Source organism: Ixodes scapularis, unplaced genomic scaffold (genome assembly GCF_016920785.2).
Source record: "Ixodes scapularis isolate PalLabHiFi unplaced genomic scaffold, ASM1692078v2 PGA_scaffold3__209_contigs__length_174095766, whole genome shotgun sequence".
NCBI lineage: Eukaryota > Metazoa > Arthropoda > Arachnida > Ixodida > Ixodidae > Ixodes > Ixodes scapularis.
This window is the reverse complement of record NW_024609868.1, coordinates 152,416,532-152,434,116: the sequence shown is the minus strand read 5'-3', so window position 1 is coordinate 152,434,116 and position 17,585 is coordinate 152,416,532. Positions and strand designations below refer to the sequence as shown.

At 48.4% G+C, this 17,585-nt stretch overlaps 1 protein-coding gene across 1 annotated transcript in view; it reads left to right on the top strand.

Annotated features, from left to right (window-relative positions):
- Positions 1 to 17,585, top strand: part of LOC121837331 — an 88,198-nt gene that overhangs the window by 45,634 nt on the left and 24,979 nt on the right. The window contains exon 2 of the mRNA XM_042292927.1: positions 12,512 to 15,296. Coding sequence (XP_042148861.1) covers positions 12,512 to 15,296 — 2,785 coding nt within the window. The remainder of the gene's footprint in view (positions 1 to 12,511; positions 15,297 to 17,585) is intronic.

Genomic DNA, 17,585 nt, shown 5'->3' with positions numbered 1-17,585 from the left:
GTGGTTCGCGGCATCCCTAAGTACATCCACCGAGCCACTACATCCGTCGATGGATGTAATGGCACGGTGGATATATTAGCGACGAAAATAATCCCTGGAGAAGGGGAACAAGAGGGACAAAGGACAAACACAAATCTCCAAACACAGCTAGGTGACTGGTGCGCGAAAGGAAAAAATCCGCCTGGTCCGGGTATCGAACCCGGGACCTCTCCATTACAGGTGGAGCGCTCTACCAATTGAGCTAACCAGGGGTTAGACATCGGTAGAGCAAACGGGTTTTATCAGTTGCCACCAGTCTAACACCAACAAGGGTGAAGCTTGCAATTTAAGGTTATGATTATAATGCAATTAAATGCAAAGGTGCAAGCGAGCTGGACAAGAATGACGAAAATAATCCCTGGAGAAGGGGAACAAGAGGGACAAAGGACAAACACAAATCTCCAAACACAGCTAGGTGACTGGTGCGCGACCGAAAAAATCCGCCTGGTCCGGGTATCGAACCCGGGACCTCTCCATTACAGGTGGAGCGCTCTACCAATTGAGCTAACCAGGGGTTAGACATCGGTAGAGCAAACGGGTTTTATCAGTTGCCACCAGTCTAACACCAACAAGGGTGAAGCTTGCAATTTAAGGTTATGATTATAATGCAATTAAATGCAAAGGTGCAAGCGAGCTGGACAAGAATGACGAAAATAATCCCTGGAGAAGGGGAACAAGAGGGACAAAGGACAAACACAAATCTCCAAACACAGCTAGGTGACTGGTGCGCGACCGAAAAAATCCGCCTGGTCCGGGTATCGAACCCGGGACCTCTCCATTACAGGTGGAGCGCTCTACCAATTGAGCTAACCAGGGATGAGACATCGGTAGAGCAAACGGGTTTTATCAGTTGCCACCAGTCTAACACCAACAAGGGTGAAGCTTGCAATTTAAGGTTATGATTATAATGCAATTAAATGCAAAGGTGCAAGCGAGCTGGACAAGAATGACGAAGATAATCCCTGGGGAAGGGGAACAAGAGGGACAAAAGACAAACACAAATCTCCAAACACAGCTAGGTGACTGGTGCGCGACCGAAAAAATCCGCCTGGTCCGGGTATCGAACCCGGGACCTCTCCATTACAGGTGGAGCTCTCTACCAATTGAGCTAACCAGGGGTTAGACATCGGTAGAGCAAACGGGTTTTATCAGTTGCCACCAGTCTAACACGAACAAGGGTGAAGCTTGCAATTTAAGGTTATGATTATAATGCAATTAAATGCAAAGGTGCAAGCGAGCTGGACAAGAATGACGAAAATAATCCCTGGAGAAGGGGAACAAGAGGGACAAAGGACAAACACAAATCTCCAAACACAGCTAGGTGACTGGTGCGCGACCGAAAAAATCCGCCTGGTCCGGGTATCGAACCCGGGACCTCTCCATTACAGGTGGAGCGCTCTACCAATTGAGCTAACCAGGGGTTAGACATCGGTAGAGCAAACGGGTTTTATCAGTTGCCACCAGTCTAACACGAACAAGGGTGAAGCTTGCAATTTAAGGTTAGGATTATAATGCAATTAAATGCAAAGGTGCAAGCGAGCTGGACAAGAATGACGAAAATAATCCCTGGAGAAGGGGAACAAGAGGGACAAAGGACAAACACAAATCTCCAAACACAGCTAGGTGACTGGTGCGCGACCGAAAAAATCCGCCTGGTCCGGGTATCGAACACGGGACCTTTCCATTACAGGTGGAGCGCTCTACCAATTGAGCTAACCAGGGGTTAGACATCGGTAGAGCAAACGGGTTTTATCAGTTGCCACCAGTCTAACACCAACAAGGGTGAAGCTTGCAATTTAAGGTTATGATTATAATGCAATTAAATTGCAAAGGTGCAAGCGAGCTGGACAAGAATGACGAAAATAATCCCTGGAGAAGGGATTATTTTCGTCATTCTTGTCCAGCTCGCTTGCACCTTTGCATTTAATTGCATTATAATCATAGATATATTAGCTCGTTGGATCTGTTGACATCTGTATGGATGTAGCTGCTCGATGGATGTAGTGGCTCGTTGGATGTAGTTGCTCGATGGATGTAATTGCTCATTCTATCTGTTACGACGCCTAGCGTGCCATTACATCCATCGTGCTAGCGTATCCATAGAAGCCAAGATAGACGCCATTGGGCTTTGTGCGTTATTTACATTCTTATACGTAGAGCAAGTTCGTATGTTTCTTTTGCATGGGTTGTGGCGACGTCAGAACGCTGAGCTCTGACTGGTTCTGAATGAAGGATAGTGGGCAGTCCTCGAGGCAGCTTGCTTTGAGGTCTAGCCACTATGCTTCGTTCAGAAACAATCAAAGCTCGGCGTCTTTCTAACGTTACCGAAACCCCTGGGCAAGAAGCACACGACTTGCTCCCCGCTTTGGTTCGGGAGCCACAGGGAACAGTCGGTAAGGCCCAAAAGGTTAGTATGTCACAATAAAATTCTATAAAACATTCCAAATTTTTTTTTTCGTCCCCAAAGCGAAATAAAAGGTGTGGTTCTGCGTACTGTTCTACTTCTTTAATAAAGTTTATGTTTAGTTACTTTGGAGGGTGAAAAAAGCAGTAACTAAAGTTTGATCACTGTGGAAGCAACAAACAAAGAGCCGACGATGCGTGTTCAACTTTGGATCGAGACGCCGAGGGCCGCAGAAAGTGCATGACGCACAAAGGGTCCTTTGACTCGCTTTTGTACATTCAATTTAGCGTATAACTCTTCAAAATAATGCTAACTATTATTCAGAATTGTTAAACGAAGAAATATCCTGCGTGATTGATGGGTGTAATGGCATGATTTGGAAGAAGCGGCTCGATAGAATTGGTGACACGATGGATGTGATGGCACGATGGATGTAGCGCACGATGGATGTAATGACATGCTTTTGAACGAAGTTGCTCGATCCATGTGATGGCGCGGTGGATGTATTGCCACGATGGATGTAACGGCATGATGCATGCAATGGCACGTTGGATGAACTGGCCAAAAATGGATGTAATGGCACGATGAATGTGCTGGCACTGTGGATGTACGAGCACGATGGATGTAATGGCACGAAATTGGACGTCATTTTTCGATAGATGTAATAGCACGATGGACATGTTGGCCCCAAGCCGCATATAACCCCCTCTAGTAGACGACGAAGCCACCGGTTTTAAAGCAATAGGGCGCCCTATTGTTTGAAGGCCGGTTGCTTCGTTGCGTTTCCATAGGAGTTAAGCATATTTGCTTTCTTTTTTCTTACTTTTTCCTCGGTTAAGTTTTGCGTTTTGCAAATTTTTAGAAAAAATGCACCACCTGTGGGCACCACTGTTGAAAATCTTAGCGCGATAAGCTAAGAAACCAACCTTTGCAGTCGATTTAAATAGCTTGACCGCTATTTGTAACGCCCGGTACATCAAATCTGGAGTTCTTCGGTCTAAGAGAAAAAGACAAGGAAACGTGGGGCGTGTCAGAATCCGCAGTGCGTTGGCGCGTACAATGGTACTAAAATTAAAACCCTTTGTGGTAAAGTTTTTTTTTTTTTTCCTTTTTCAAATTCGAAGCATCCGCTCTATCTTCCGGTTACAAGCTTAAGAATGGTAACCTCACTGTTAGGGAGCATTTTTCTAGGCCAGCTCAGTTGGCAATGCGAAATCTCGAGAACGGCGATTTAGGTTGCGAATTGACCGATTGAATATTAAAAGGACCATGAAATGACCTTTTTACTTTTGTGAAATAACTTTTACATTAAACCTTCAATGTTCACCGAATGCCGAACAGGCATCCGTTTTAGTTTCGGTTTATTAGCTTCTACACAAAAAAATAATGAAATATTGACTTTTTCTTCCTCTCCAACTCACCGCAAAACAAGCTGCGGCGTAAATTTTACGGTCGTGACATCCGCCGGCATCGGAACCGGAAGTTCTCTCGGCAGTAGGAGAACGGGAGCGTCAGCGGCGGCGAGTTGGCGGTGTGCCGGTAGGTTTTACTGCGCTGATGGCGCTGAGTCCAGGGAGGGCTCTTGGAACCTGACCACGGTCGCGGAGAACACTGTGACTGTGGCTGTAATCCCACTTGTTGTAAATATGTTCTGAGATTACACGAATGACCTTAGACCCGGGGTCCCTCAAACCGATGAGCCTGTACCAAGTGCTTCGACGTGGTTTATCGAGTGGCAAGGGGTAAAACTGTAACTGTTTCTTTTTAACCACGGACTGCACAAGCTGTAATTTGGCCACATCGGTTGTACACTGCAGCCTTTCGGCATAGCGACCGAGCGATGGATCACAAACAATGTAAACAACACTCGAGCAGCCAGAAAATGAAAACCTGCTTCCCGAAGAAAGCGCGACCAGGAGCAAACCTCTTCAGCAGACGACGTTCGTGGGTTGACTGCACAGGCGCAGTCGGGTCTTTCTCTTGCTTTGCTTGCCACACGATAGATGGCGCTTGGCTCTGAGCATTATTAAAGCCCCTCTATCCTGGGAAAAGTGGCGACATTCGTTGTTGTAGATATTCTCGAGTCACATTCCGCGCGCCAATTCTGGGAAATTCATGGCGTCTAAAATCCAGCTCAGCCCTGCGCTGTGCCGCCATGATCCTCCCAAGGGCTGCACGTTGCACGTGCCTCGTGCATCCATGCACCTTGCGCTACTTTTGAAATATGAAGAGGCTTTAAGCATTATCACAATCGGCAATTTTTGTCACATCTCTGATTATGTTACAAAATGTGGATCTGAATATTATTTAACAAAACATTTAGGAAACATTCGCCGGCTATTTATCGTTTATGATCGCGGTGCTGGAGAGGTAGGCTCTTACCCAATAGGCAACGTGGATTTGGCTGACTTGGTGCGGTACCGCGGATGCATCGCAGTGAAAACTCTGAGAGCTTTTGAAGGAAAGAAGGTGTAGAAGAGTCCGGTTTTCGCTTAAAAGTTGTATAGCGAAGCATTTTTGGGGGCTCTCTCTTTTTGCGTTTATTGGTTTTTATTCGCACCTTTTACGACGTGATGTGGATGAAGTTCGATTTCACAATCGTTTTATTTTCCCTTTAACGACAAATTATTCATGTTTGATCATGCAACGGAAATTGTTCTGAATGTTGACAAAAGACCTCCAGTGTAATTACGGAAATTCAATCAGCATCATTATTAGCACCAGCAGAATGAACTTATGTACGAGAAAATGACTCCGCAAACGAATCTGCTCAATCTAACTATTCCGGTACTCTTATCAAACAGGAGGAAAAAAAACATAGGAATACGAGAAGCTCGGGCGTTGGAACAGTTATGGTTATCAACTGCCGAAGGAACAAAAATAAAGTGGACGAATTTATGGGCTTAATACAAATAGTTCAACCTGCGTTTGTCCTAGGTACAGAGGCATGGTTGGATGCGTCTATAGGCACAGCCGAAATTGTATATCCCGGTAATAATTCCATCTATAGAAAGGGTAGGAATTTTCACGGTGTAGGTGTCTTCATTCTTGCACAAAATAGTATCCCGACCACGCCAGTTACAATTCCAGAAGTCAAGATAGAAATGAGTCAAATGGCCTTAAACGGGAAGCATTTTTTGGTGGGTGTTTATTACTGTTCACCAAATGAGAACAGCGAAGGTCTGGATGAGCTAACTGATACAATTTTTGCGGCTGATAGAAAATATGTTTTTTGTTTGGTTGATTTTAGTTTTCCCGATGAAACTGGAGAGGATGGCAAGGTGTCCTGCACAGGAAACTGGTTTCCCATTAGACGTAATGTCATTGTATAAGTGTTCGAGCTTACATGATATGTCCCTGAGAAAACGCGGTTTTGAAACATATTAGGTATGCTGTTATGCAATATACAGGAAGTGATTGACACTGTTTGTGTATTACCAAGAAATTTTGATATCAGGTTGTGACAACGGCTTTAATTCATCCTAAGATAAACAAACCAAAGTATGAAGAAAAAAGGTATTTTGTTATGATAAAGGAGACTTTGTCACAATAAGAAGTGAACTCGATAGTTATTTTTAGCATTTTATAACAGTCAGATAAGGTCACCATTCATATAAAGTCTGTAATTTATACAAATTAAAAGGTCAAGCTAGTGGACGAATATATGCGCTCTAGAATACAGTATAAAAAAATTAGACGTTTACAATCCTCTGTAACGCCGAATTAGAGCGCAGCTCTTGAGGAGGAGGAGAGGAAGGTACGAGAGCAGGCTATGCCCCTCCTCCTCCCCTGCTCGTCTCCCACTTAGAGAAAATTTTCCGCTAAATTTAGCCGGGAAATTTACTCATAATGCCCGACATAGATATAAGGGGGAAGCGTCTAACGAGGAGTGCTTTGTTAAAGTTATACACTTTTACGACTTCAATGAACGTATCCAGAACCACGTATTACAAGCAGTTGGATGCGAAACTAAAAATGAACCTAAAGAAATTAGTGAAATGTGTGAAGAAAAACAAGAAGATGATACATTTTATTTTCCTCTCTTCATAAATGACTCCTAATCTCGGATAAAAAGATGAAGACAAGGTATCTCATTGATTTTCTTGAATCTGTATTTTCTAGACCTAATACCACAGCATGTTACCCATACGCACAACCGGTACCGAAACACGTTATGTCGTCTATAAAAATAACTTATAATGGAATCGCTTTCTTTTTACGCCAACTCGATGTGCAGATATCATCTGGCTCAGAAAACATTTCTCCAGTTATTTGAACTGTTCGGAAGTTCTGGTAAACTTTCGGCTTGCTCATTAAAAAATCATTAAGTGATAAAAAGCTCCAATGGAATAGAAACTAGCAAATGTGGTGTCATTACTTTCAATAGAGAGCTAAAAACTCAGTGTAAAATTATAGGCCAATTTTTTTAACCTATATAAGCTGCAAATTGATGGAAGTATTGATTTCTTGTAATCCCATTGCTCACCTGAATGTAGCAAGGTTTCTTATCTGAGATTAGCACGGATTTCGTCGTCTTGTAGCCACTGGTCTTGTCGATGTTTCCAATCACTTTCTAGCGCCAGTGACACTGCAGATTTGGACTGTTTGTTTCCAGATTTCAAGAAAGCTTTAAGCCTTGTAATCCGAGAATTGCTATTTTATAAACTTAGATCGTTGTCACTTGATAGCAATGTATTTGTTTCAATGCAATGCGTTGCACCTAATAGAATAAATCCTATTATGTAAATGTCACTTCCTGTGTTCTCCGGGGTTCGTTCTGGGTCTTTTGCTCTTCCTGGTCTATATAAATGATATGATATGATCAATGGTATAAAATTAAACATTACACCTTTTTAAAATAAGAGTATTATTTTTATAAAAAAATAATGATTCCAACTATTTTAATATTTTTCAGAGTGATATCAAAAAATCTTGTTAGTGGTGTTACAAATGGAGGATGATCGTAGACGTTAAAAAGTGCGCTCACGACAGATTTACTAAGAAAACTTATGCTATTACTTCTGCGTACATGGTTAATAATGAAATAATCAAAGTTAGCTCAAATGTCAAGTACTTGGGTGTTATACTATCTAGAGAATTAACGTGGAATTGTCATGTTGATATGATAGCCCTAAAGCAAATACGCATGCTAAAGCAAACACGCATTTGACGAAACTTTCGTCAGGCTTCGACTCAATTGCAGAAAACTTAGTATTTTACAATTATTCGTCAATACCTTGGTATGCTCCACTGGTATGGGACCCTCACCACAAATATTTTTGATAACCTTGAAATTTTCAGAATCAATGTGATAGATCTATGTTAAATTACTATAAATTCGAAGCAAGGCACACAAGCACGAAAATGGCCCTACATTGGGAATGTTTCAGTCAACAAAAGGAATATCATTAAGACCAACATTTCTAAATGGCATCTATAGGAATATATTAGTGATATATAACCACATATGTTGGATAAACCGTTTTATGTATCAGGAAGAGCACCCACCCGAACAAAATCTTACCGTATTCCTAACACGCTAATGTGCTTTGTTTTGTTTTTCCCGATAACTAGTGAAAAGTGGAATAGTCCGCCTAAAATAGAGTTCTTGGAAAATTTACAAAGTAGACTTTTAAATAGTTCTCCAGCTTCTGTTTGGTGGTTGATGCTTTGATTTTCTGAGTTGTTTTTATGTGAAAGTATAGTAGGCACGATTACGCGAAAAGCCGGCGTCGTCGGCGGCGTGACCAAGCGATGGCCGACGGCGCAAACAGTAAAAACACGTCAAAAATGCTCGGATTGACGTAAATTTTTTCAAGGGAGGTTCCTGGTGCATTTCGGTCTGGGTGGAAATCACTTGCACTCGGAACTTGGAGAACCACTCCGTCGCTTCAATGGAGACTGAAGCCCGCGGCGGCGGTTTCAAAGCACGGCTTGGAGCCAATAAGTCGGCGCAGCAGCGCACATCTAGGGGCCGTCGGCGCTGCGGGATTGTGCGGCGGCTGAAACAAAAGGCGCAACCGGAGTCCTGTTTATCTTACTTTAGATACCCCGACCCCCCGCACACACACACACACAAAAAAATTCCCGCCCCCCCCCCCCCCCCACCCCAAAAACAAAAACGAAGTTCTGGATCCGCCCCTGCTCCACGGTCCTGGCTGAATGAAGGTGTGCCTAGTGCGTGCGTCATTACACACGTCACGTCGCAGCTATCCGGCCGACTAAAGGTGTGGCCTAGTGCGTGCGTCGTTGGGCAGGTGACGGCGCAGCCAATGGGGAAGAGGTGGCGCGCACACTCTACTGCAACAGCACTTCAATTTCACGAACATAAACATTTCACCAAAGGGACTAAACAGACTTAAGTGTCTCTGCCGAGTTTTTATATGAAACTTTTATATTCAAATTGTGATGATAGAAATATATTTTTATTCCAGTGCATTACTTCCATGGTCCATTAAACAAATGAGTACACCTGGGACAATCTTTTTTGATATATATATATATATATATATATATATATATATATATATATATATATATATATATATATATATATATCAGTCTTAGTAAGCGCTTGTAAACCCAATCCCTGCTAAAATGCCTCACGGCGATGCAGGCTTCCTTGTAAATAAAAAAAAGTGAGAGCCGTTTACAACTTCCTGTAACGCCGAATTGGAGCGGAGCTCTTGAGGAGGAGGAGTGGAGGGTATATTCCTCCTCCTCCCTCGTGATCATGCCTGCTAGTCCTCCTCCCCTCCTGCTACCCCTCCCTCTCCTTTACCACCTCCTCGTCCTTCAAGCTCCTCCCCTCCCCTCGCCTCTGCCTCCTCGTCTCTCCTCTCCCCTCCTCCACCTTCGTACTGCTTTCCTCCTTGCCGCTCAAGCCGGAAAGGGTCGCGTAAGGGCTGTGCTCTGAAATATAGAGTCAGGACAAATATTTTGGAGGGTTGAAATTTTATTGATTGGGGAAAAACCGTGGTGTATATTGGAAACTGCGTTTCCAATATACTCATGCTCATCCTCCCTGCTCATCCTCCCTGCTCCCCTGCGTTCTCCTCTTCCCCTCGCGGGGGCCACGTGATCTCGGGGGGGGGGGGGGAGGGGAGGGGAGGGGGTAGTCACGTGACCCTCCCGAGGCCACGTGACCCCCCGCTGAAGTCATGTGACCCCCTCCCCCCAAGGTCACGTGACCCCCCCGAACCATACTAGACAATGAGGGGAGGAGGAGGAGGGGGAGGGGCGCGGTTACGGCGACGCCGACGCCGACGGCGACGCCAACGGCGACGCCGACGCCGCTCAGGCTGGAAACGGGCCCCTAAGAGCTGCGCTCTAAAACAAAAGCTCACCTCAGGTGTGCAACAAGCCTGAAGGGAAGTACCTCCCCCTCACTCCCTACAATTCACCTCCCGTCGTTTGAAGCGCCATCCAGGTTTTCGTTTCAAACTGTGTGTACAATGAACCTTCATCTACACGTTGTACTTCGAAACAAACGTACCATGTGGAACACACTGCAGTTAGCATAGTAGCTGTCCCCAGTCCTTCAAAAACGGTGGCGCGTCCAACGACGGGAGGCAAGCCGTTGGGAGGGGAGGGGGGGGGGGTGCTCTTGCAAACAGCGTCTTTGGGCAGTTCCATAACTAAACTCATCAAGTAACATTGGTTTCAGCTTAAGTTCAGACTCAGAGCCGACGCTACGAGGTAATGAGACAAATCAAGCAGCGTCAAAAGCGCAATAGCCACTGGGCATTTTTTGTTTATGATTGCTTCAGCGATAATAGAACACGTACAAACACACGACGAACAGCATGATAGTGCGACCTTGACGCTCTCTGATTAATCAGCTCGCAGCGTCGGCCGCGTCTGGACTCCAGAATTGCGAATTTCGCTCCGAGTGGTGGCAGCAAGTGCGTTTTTTCAAGGATCGCCTACCGGTAGCTTGTCACCAAAAGCCGTGAAAACATGGAGCCGCCCATTGGTCTCAAAAGTGGTCACAAGTCTCCATCCAGCTCACCGTAGTTCCTGTGGAATCAGGTTCACCCCACCTTGCCTACGAAGCGAAAACAGCACGTCAAGGAAGGCACTGTGGTCGTCCTCGGCGATCGATCACTTCCAAAACAACACAGCGAGGTCCTTAAATTGGGTCCAAAGTTCTGTTTCGAGCCGGCGCTCCAACGACTGGACACGCTGGTTTTGTCAAGGTATGTGTCCCGTGGGGTCCCAGAAGAGGACAAGCTTAGATACGTTGCTTAGATCCTCTGACAAGGGCAAAAGGGAGCCCCAATAGGCGTAGAAGTTTGAAACCGGTAATAAACTTGCTCGCCGCCAGCAGGCTGTGAGCTTGTGTCCAAAAAAGAAGCTTTTTTTTTTTTTTTATCATTATGCCCAAGGAAATGTTCGCGGAAGAAGAAGCGTGAAGTTTTGCATTGCTTAATGTCACAACTCAGACTGCGTTTTTTGGTCTAAACATATGTTTTGGCATTGCCATTCGCTGCGCTGCCTCCGTGTCACAAAATCCGGCTATGTTACGTTATTCATGTTACAAAATCCGACTGTGTTACGTTATCCATTCTCCCGGGCCAGACGCGTCCTTCCAAGAAATTCGCGGGGAGTGAGGTCTGGGACCCAGCGCCCCCGAAAACGAAGCGATGCTCCCTTTGGGGGAGGATGAAGGGACGAGCGGGCCAGCGTCCTGGGGTTTGGTTTCTTTTTGTTTTGTTTTCCACGCCTGCGTGCTGGAATGCGGGGGCCCGTCCAGGGGGACTCTTTGGGGCAAAGGCGAGCAGTGTGAGCGGGAAACTCGGAAGCAACAGGCGGGGAATCGAAGCGCCGAGTCCGTGGAGCTCAACGGTAGCGGGCCAGGTCCGGACTGGGGAAGACTTCGACGACGAAGTGTGTGTGTGTGATTGTGTGGCCGCTTCAAGCCGCCCAACCCACCGTGGTACCACCGGGACCATTCCTTCCCCCTTCGGACAGCGCCTCGCAAGACCGGCACTCCCGGACACTGCGAGACGAGATTTCCCCTCCACTCGCACTTTCCTCTTGATAGTAATTAAGGAAGCGGTATTTCTGTACTTGGTTTTTATTCTCACGGGTGTCCGATTGTATTATTTGATAACATTTAAGCTCCGAAGTTATTTTTTTTTCCATGTTCGGGGAAGCTCCCGCGTAAGAGATGGTTACTGCATTGTATTGAGCGGTAGACTTTGGGTTTTGCCTAATTCGTTGTGCGTTGAGTGATTTATCTTCGCCGCCCGTGCACCGGCCGGGTGAAGTGCGTTCGAGTCCTGTTGTTTTCGCAGCTCGGCACTTGTTTACCTTTATTGTGTTTTCTTTTGTTTTGTTTGTAGTATTAAATTCGTTTCGTTGCAAAACTGTGGTCTCCCCTTCATTGGCAAGACTCCACCGAGGCGTGGACCTATCGCCTGGTCGGCAGTCCTTTGTGTTTAAACAGAGAATATCAGCAAACCTGTGACAAAACTGGCGTCCGCGACAGGACTTGGCTGACTATGGTGGAGACTTGCCTTTGGAGGGCTGCGAGTAGAAACCGCGTGATTTGAGGGAAGTGTGGTTCCGCAGTTCGCCCAGCGGCGAGCTTGGGTAAACCGGACATGGAAATTGAAAAACTCGTGGCACTGGGAACCAAACTAGACCTCTCGGGAGCAGAACTAAAAAGGTGGATAGAGGAAGAGACCGCCAGACAAAGAGAGGAGAGAGCCCTAGAGCGAGAAGCTACTAGGGAGGCTACCGAGCGGGAACAAGAGGCGGCGAAAGCAGCCGCCGAGAGGGAGCTCGAGATATTGAGGCTGAGGCTAGAGCTTGAGAACAAGAAGGAGGGGAACCGCTCATCCGGAGCAGGAACTGACGGCGAGGGTCAGAGCGTTTTGAAATTGAATCCGAACAAGCTCCTACTCGCCTTCGACGAAAGGAAGGACGACCTCGACGCTTATATAAGAAGGTTTGAGGGAATTGCCTTAAGTCAAAAGTGGCCAGAAAACCAATGGGCCACCGCCCTAAGCACGTGCCTCACGGGGGAAGCCCTTAGTGTGTATGGGCGATTGCCGCCCGTAGATGCCGCCGATTACGGCAAGGTGAAAGCCTCGCTGCTCAAGAGGTTCCGGTTCACCGTTGAGGGCTTTCGCGATAAATTCCGTGATGGGAAGCCGGTAGATGGAGAGACGGCCACTCAGTACGCCGCCAGGCTCGGCCACTACTTCGACCGGTGGGTCGAGCTGGCCGCAGTGACCAAAGATTTTGAAGGTCTCCGGGAACTGGTCATCAAAGAGCAGTTCTTAAAGGGTTGTCATCCAGCCCTGGCCATCTACCTGAAGGAAAGAAAACAGCCACATTTGGAGGGACTGTTGGAGATGGCGGACCAATTTTTGGACGCCCAAGGTCATAGCAACCTGGGGAAAGCGGGGAAAAACGAGGCCGACCCCTCAGCGAAGAAAAGTAGCGAGGGGGGCGGGCCTCCGCGGCCTGCTATGAGGTGCTACCTCTGTAATAAGACGGGGCACAAAGCTGCACAATGTCGTAGCCTGTACAACACCGGACAGGTGCCCACATGTCAAAGGTGTGGCAGGAAGGGACATAAGACGGAGGTCTGCCGGGGCCAGACAAAACCTCAGGCGTCTGGCATCTATATGCCCCGACAAGACAGAAAGGACGGAAACGTGACGGATGGGTTTTTAGAGCTGAAGGATGGGACGAAAATTCCGGTCGTCAACGCGGTAATGACCCCGCGTCATAAGTTCCTGGTCGAGGGAATGCCAGTCGTTGAGGGCACAATCGGACAGAAAAAGATCACGGTTCTGCGCGACACGGGTAGTAACACGGTCATCGTAAGACGAGGATTGGTCGACGACGGCCTCCTCACTGGAACCAAAAAGCCGGTGTATCTCGTGGATGGAACCGTGAAAATGCTTCCCGAGGCCCATATCCACGTTAAAACGCCCTACTTCAACGGAGGACTCAAAGCCCTGTGCATGGACGGGCCCCTGTACGACCTTGTGCTCGGCAATATTCCCGGCGCTAGGGAACCGGACGACCCCGCGACTGACGTAGAGGTGGGGGACGACCCGATACCGACAGAGCGAGTTCAGGAGGACCCGGCGGAACTTGACACACAGGAGGGCCAAGACGAGCCAGAACGCGAAACCCGGGCGGAAGTGGAAGATCCCCTAACTCCGGCGTGTGCCGTGGAAACCAGGACCCAGAGTAAGAAAAAACAAACTGGATTGAAAAAACTACACGTGCCTCAAATCGAAGGGCTGGCCATCGACACGCCGAGCTTTGCAAAGGAGCAGGAAGAGGATGACACCCTGCGCCCCTGCTTTAAGCGGATTGGGGAAAGGGCCAGGGGAAAGACGGCCACGATCACTTATACAACCGGAGAGGGGCAAGGGCTTCTTTATCGAGTATACCGGGAGCGGTCGGGGAGAGAGACGCGCCAGCTCGTGGTGCCTCAGACCTACCGAAAGACTGTGCTGCAGGTTGCCCATGAAAGCATTATGGCGGGACACCTGGGGCAGGCGAAAACGAAGAGCCGTATCCTGGAAGAGTTCTTCTGGCCGGGATTGGGCTCGGACGTACGGCGGTTCGTGCTATCGTGTGACGTGTGCCAGCGAACAACACCGAAAGGAAAGGTCCCTCGCGTCCCACTGGGTGGGGGCCCCTTAATAGATACCCCATTTCAGAGGGTTGCTATCGACATCGTGGGACCGATGGCTCCGGCATCGGGCCGAGGGAACCGGTACATACTGACAATGGTAGACTACGCGACTCGCTACCCGGACGCCGTGGCTTTGCCCAGCATCGAAACCGAAAGAGTGGCAGAGGCCCTGGTCGAGATGTTCGCGCGGGTCGGAATGCCACGAGAGATATTAAGCGACCGGGGCTCGAATTTCACTTCCGAGCTAATGAAAGAGATCAGCCGGCTCCTGTCGATAAAGCAGTTGCACACGTCCCCCTACCACCCCATGGCGAATGGATTGGTGGAGAAGTTCAATGGAACACTTAAACTCATGCTGAAGCGAATGTGCTCCGAGAGACCCAAGGATTGGGACCGGTATTTGCCCGCATTGCTGTTTGCCTACCGGGAAGTGCCGCAGGCGAGCCTCGGCTTTTCGCCTTTTGAATTGTTGTACGGTCGCCACGTCCGGGGCCCGCTAGCCATTCTGAGAGAGGTGTGGACCAACGTCGAGCTCGACGCAGAGCTCCGGACCACCTATGAGCACGTGCTCGACCTCAGAAATCGCCTCGAGGAGACGTGCAAAATCGCCCACGAGGAACTCGCGAGGTCGGGAGCTCGTTACGCTCGATACTACAACCGGAAAACCAAGGAGCGGAGTTTCCAGCCGGGAGAGAAGGTGCTCCTACTGCTCCCCACGGACAACAACAAACTTCTGCTGCAGTGGAAGGGGCCCTTCCTCGTTAGGAGAAAAACAGGAGAGGTCGACTACGAGATCCAGACCGCGACCGGCCTGAAATTGTTCCACGCTAACCTACTAAAGAAATACGAGGAGCGGGGAATCGAGAAGGAAGACGAGCGACAGGCCTGCGCGGTTCTCTCATTGACGGAAACCGAAGACGACCAGCCGATCCCTCTACCAACATTCCAGAGAGAGGAAGGCCCCGGAGACGCGAAAGTTTCATCGAAGCTTAGTGCGGAGCAAAAGTCGCAGCTCGACCGCGTAATGCGCAGCCATGAGAACATCTTCTCCGACGTTCCGGGAAAAACCACATGGATACAGTGCGAGCTGAAGCAGACTACAGATACCCCCATCTATGTGCGACAATACCCACTGCCATTTGCGACCCACACGAAGGTTGAGGAAGAGGTGCAGGAAATGCTCAGGCTCGGAATAATAGAAAAATCCAGCTCTGCGTACAACGCACCCGTCCTGCTCGTCAAGAAGCCGGACGAAACAAATCGGCTGTGCGTCGATTTCAGACGTCTAAACGGCGTCTTAGTTCCAGACTCTGAACCCATGCCACGAGTCGACGCCGTTTTCGCCGCCGTCGGAAACAAACGCTACTTCTCAAAGATGGATTTTGTGAAGGGCTACTGGCAGATCCCACTCAGCGACGATTCCCAGCCCAAGACCGCATTTTCGACGACTTCGGGACTGTACCATTTTCGGTACATGCCGTTTGGGGTCAAGACCGCTCCGGCGGTATTTGCCAAACTGATGCGGAAGGTGGTGGATGGAATCCCAGATGTGGCCCATTACTACGACGATGTGTTGGTGGCTACCGACAGCTGGGAGCAACACCTCACAGCTCTGCAGACACTGTTTGGCCGTATCCAAGCAGCAGGGCTGACCATTCGCCCGACCAAGTGCGAGTTTGGGATGGAACAAATTGACTTTCTGGGTCACCGCATCGGAAAGGGACAGCTCGCACCCCTCGGAAAGACGCTCGACAAAATCGAGAAGGCGAGTGTGCCGACCACCAAGCGCCAGGTGCGGGCGTTCCTTGGACTGACGGGATACTACCGGGATTTTATTCCCGACTACGCAAAGATCAGTGGGCCGCTAACGGACCTCACGAAGAAAAAGGAAAGGAACCAGGTTGAGTGGAGGACCGCTCATCAGTCGGCGTTCGACGAGCTGAAAGAACGGATCGCCAATCCGCCGATCCTGAGACTCCCAGATTTCGGAAAAGACTTCGTCCTCAGGACCGATGCTTCCGACACAAGTCTCGGAGCTATGTTAATGCAGCAGCATGACAGCCGCTTACATCCTGTGGCTTACGCTAGCCGGAAGCTGCTCGCTCGTGAGGCCGCCTACAGCACCATCGAAAGGGAGTGCTTGGCATTGGTCTGGGGAGTGCAGAAATTCAGTCCATACCTTTACGGTAGGAAATTCCTCGTACAAACCGACCACCAGCCGCTGAAGTACATCAATCAGGCGAAGCATCTGAACAGTAGAGTGCTGAGGTGGAGCCTCCTCTTGCAGGAATTTCCTTTCACTATCGAACATATCAAGGGCAGCGAAAATGTGGGCGCTGATTTCCTAAGCCGCTTGTAAGTCCGCCTCACTAATGAGGCTTTGTTTTTCTCTATTAAGCCAATATATGTATGTTATGTTTACTCCGTACTTCGTTTGTATCCTCCGAATATGAAAACTTCCCACTGTTGGAATGTGCACGGCTTATCTCATACGGGGCGCAGTTTGGTTTGCTTAGTATATGTACTCTTGATTTTTTTTTCTTTTGTGCGCTATTGTTAGCCGAGTTTTTGTGAAGAGTTAGTTTAAATATTCACGGGTGAATCTTCTTAAGTGAGGGGCAGTGTCACAAAATCCGGCTATGTTACGTTATTCATGTTACAAAATCCGACTGTGTTACGTTATCCATTTTGCCGGGCCAGACGCGTCCTTCCAAGAACTTCGCGGGGAGTGAGGTCTGGGACCCAGCTCCCCCGAAAACGAAGCGATGCTCCCTTTGGGGGAGGATGAAGGGACGAGCGGGCCAGCGTCCTGGGGTTTGGTTTCTTTTTGTTTTGTTTTCCACGCCTGCGTGCTGGAATGCGGGGGCCCGTCCAGGGGGACTCTTTGGGGCAAAGGCGAGCAGTGTGAGCGAAAAACTCGGAAGCAACAGGCGGGGAATCGAAGCGCCGAGTCCGTGGAGCTCAACGGTAGCGGGCCAGGTCCGGACTGGGGAAGACTTCGACGACGAAGTGTGTGTGTGTGATTGTGTGGCCGCTTCAAGCCGCCCAACCCACCGTGGTACCACCGGGACCATTCCTTCCCCCTTCGGACAGCGCCTCGCAAGACCGCCACTCCCGGACACTGTGAGACGAGATTTCCCCTCCACTCGCACTTTCCTCTTGATAGTAATTAAGGAAGCGGTATTTCTGTACTTGGTTTTTATTCTCACGGGTGTCCGATTGTATTATTTGATAACATTTAAGCTCCGAAGTTATTTTTTTTTCCATGTTCGGGGAAGCTCCCGCGTAAGAGATGGTTACTGCATTGTATTGAGCGGTAGACTTTGGGTTTTGCCTAATTCGTTGTGCGTTGAGTGATTTATCTTCGCCGCCCGTGCACCGGCCGGGTGAAGTGCGTTCGAGTCCTGTTGTTTTCGCAGCTCGGCACTTGTTTACCTTTATTGTGTTTTCTTTTGTTTTGTTTGTAGTATTAAA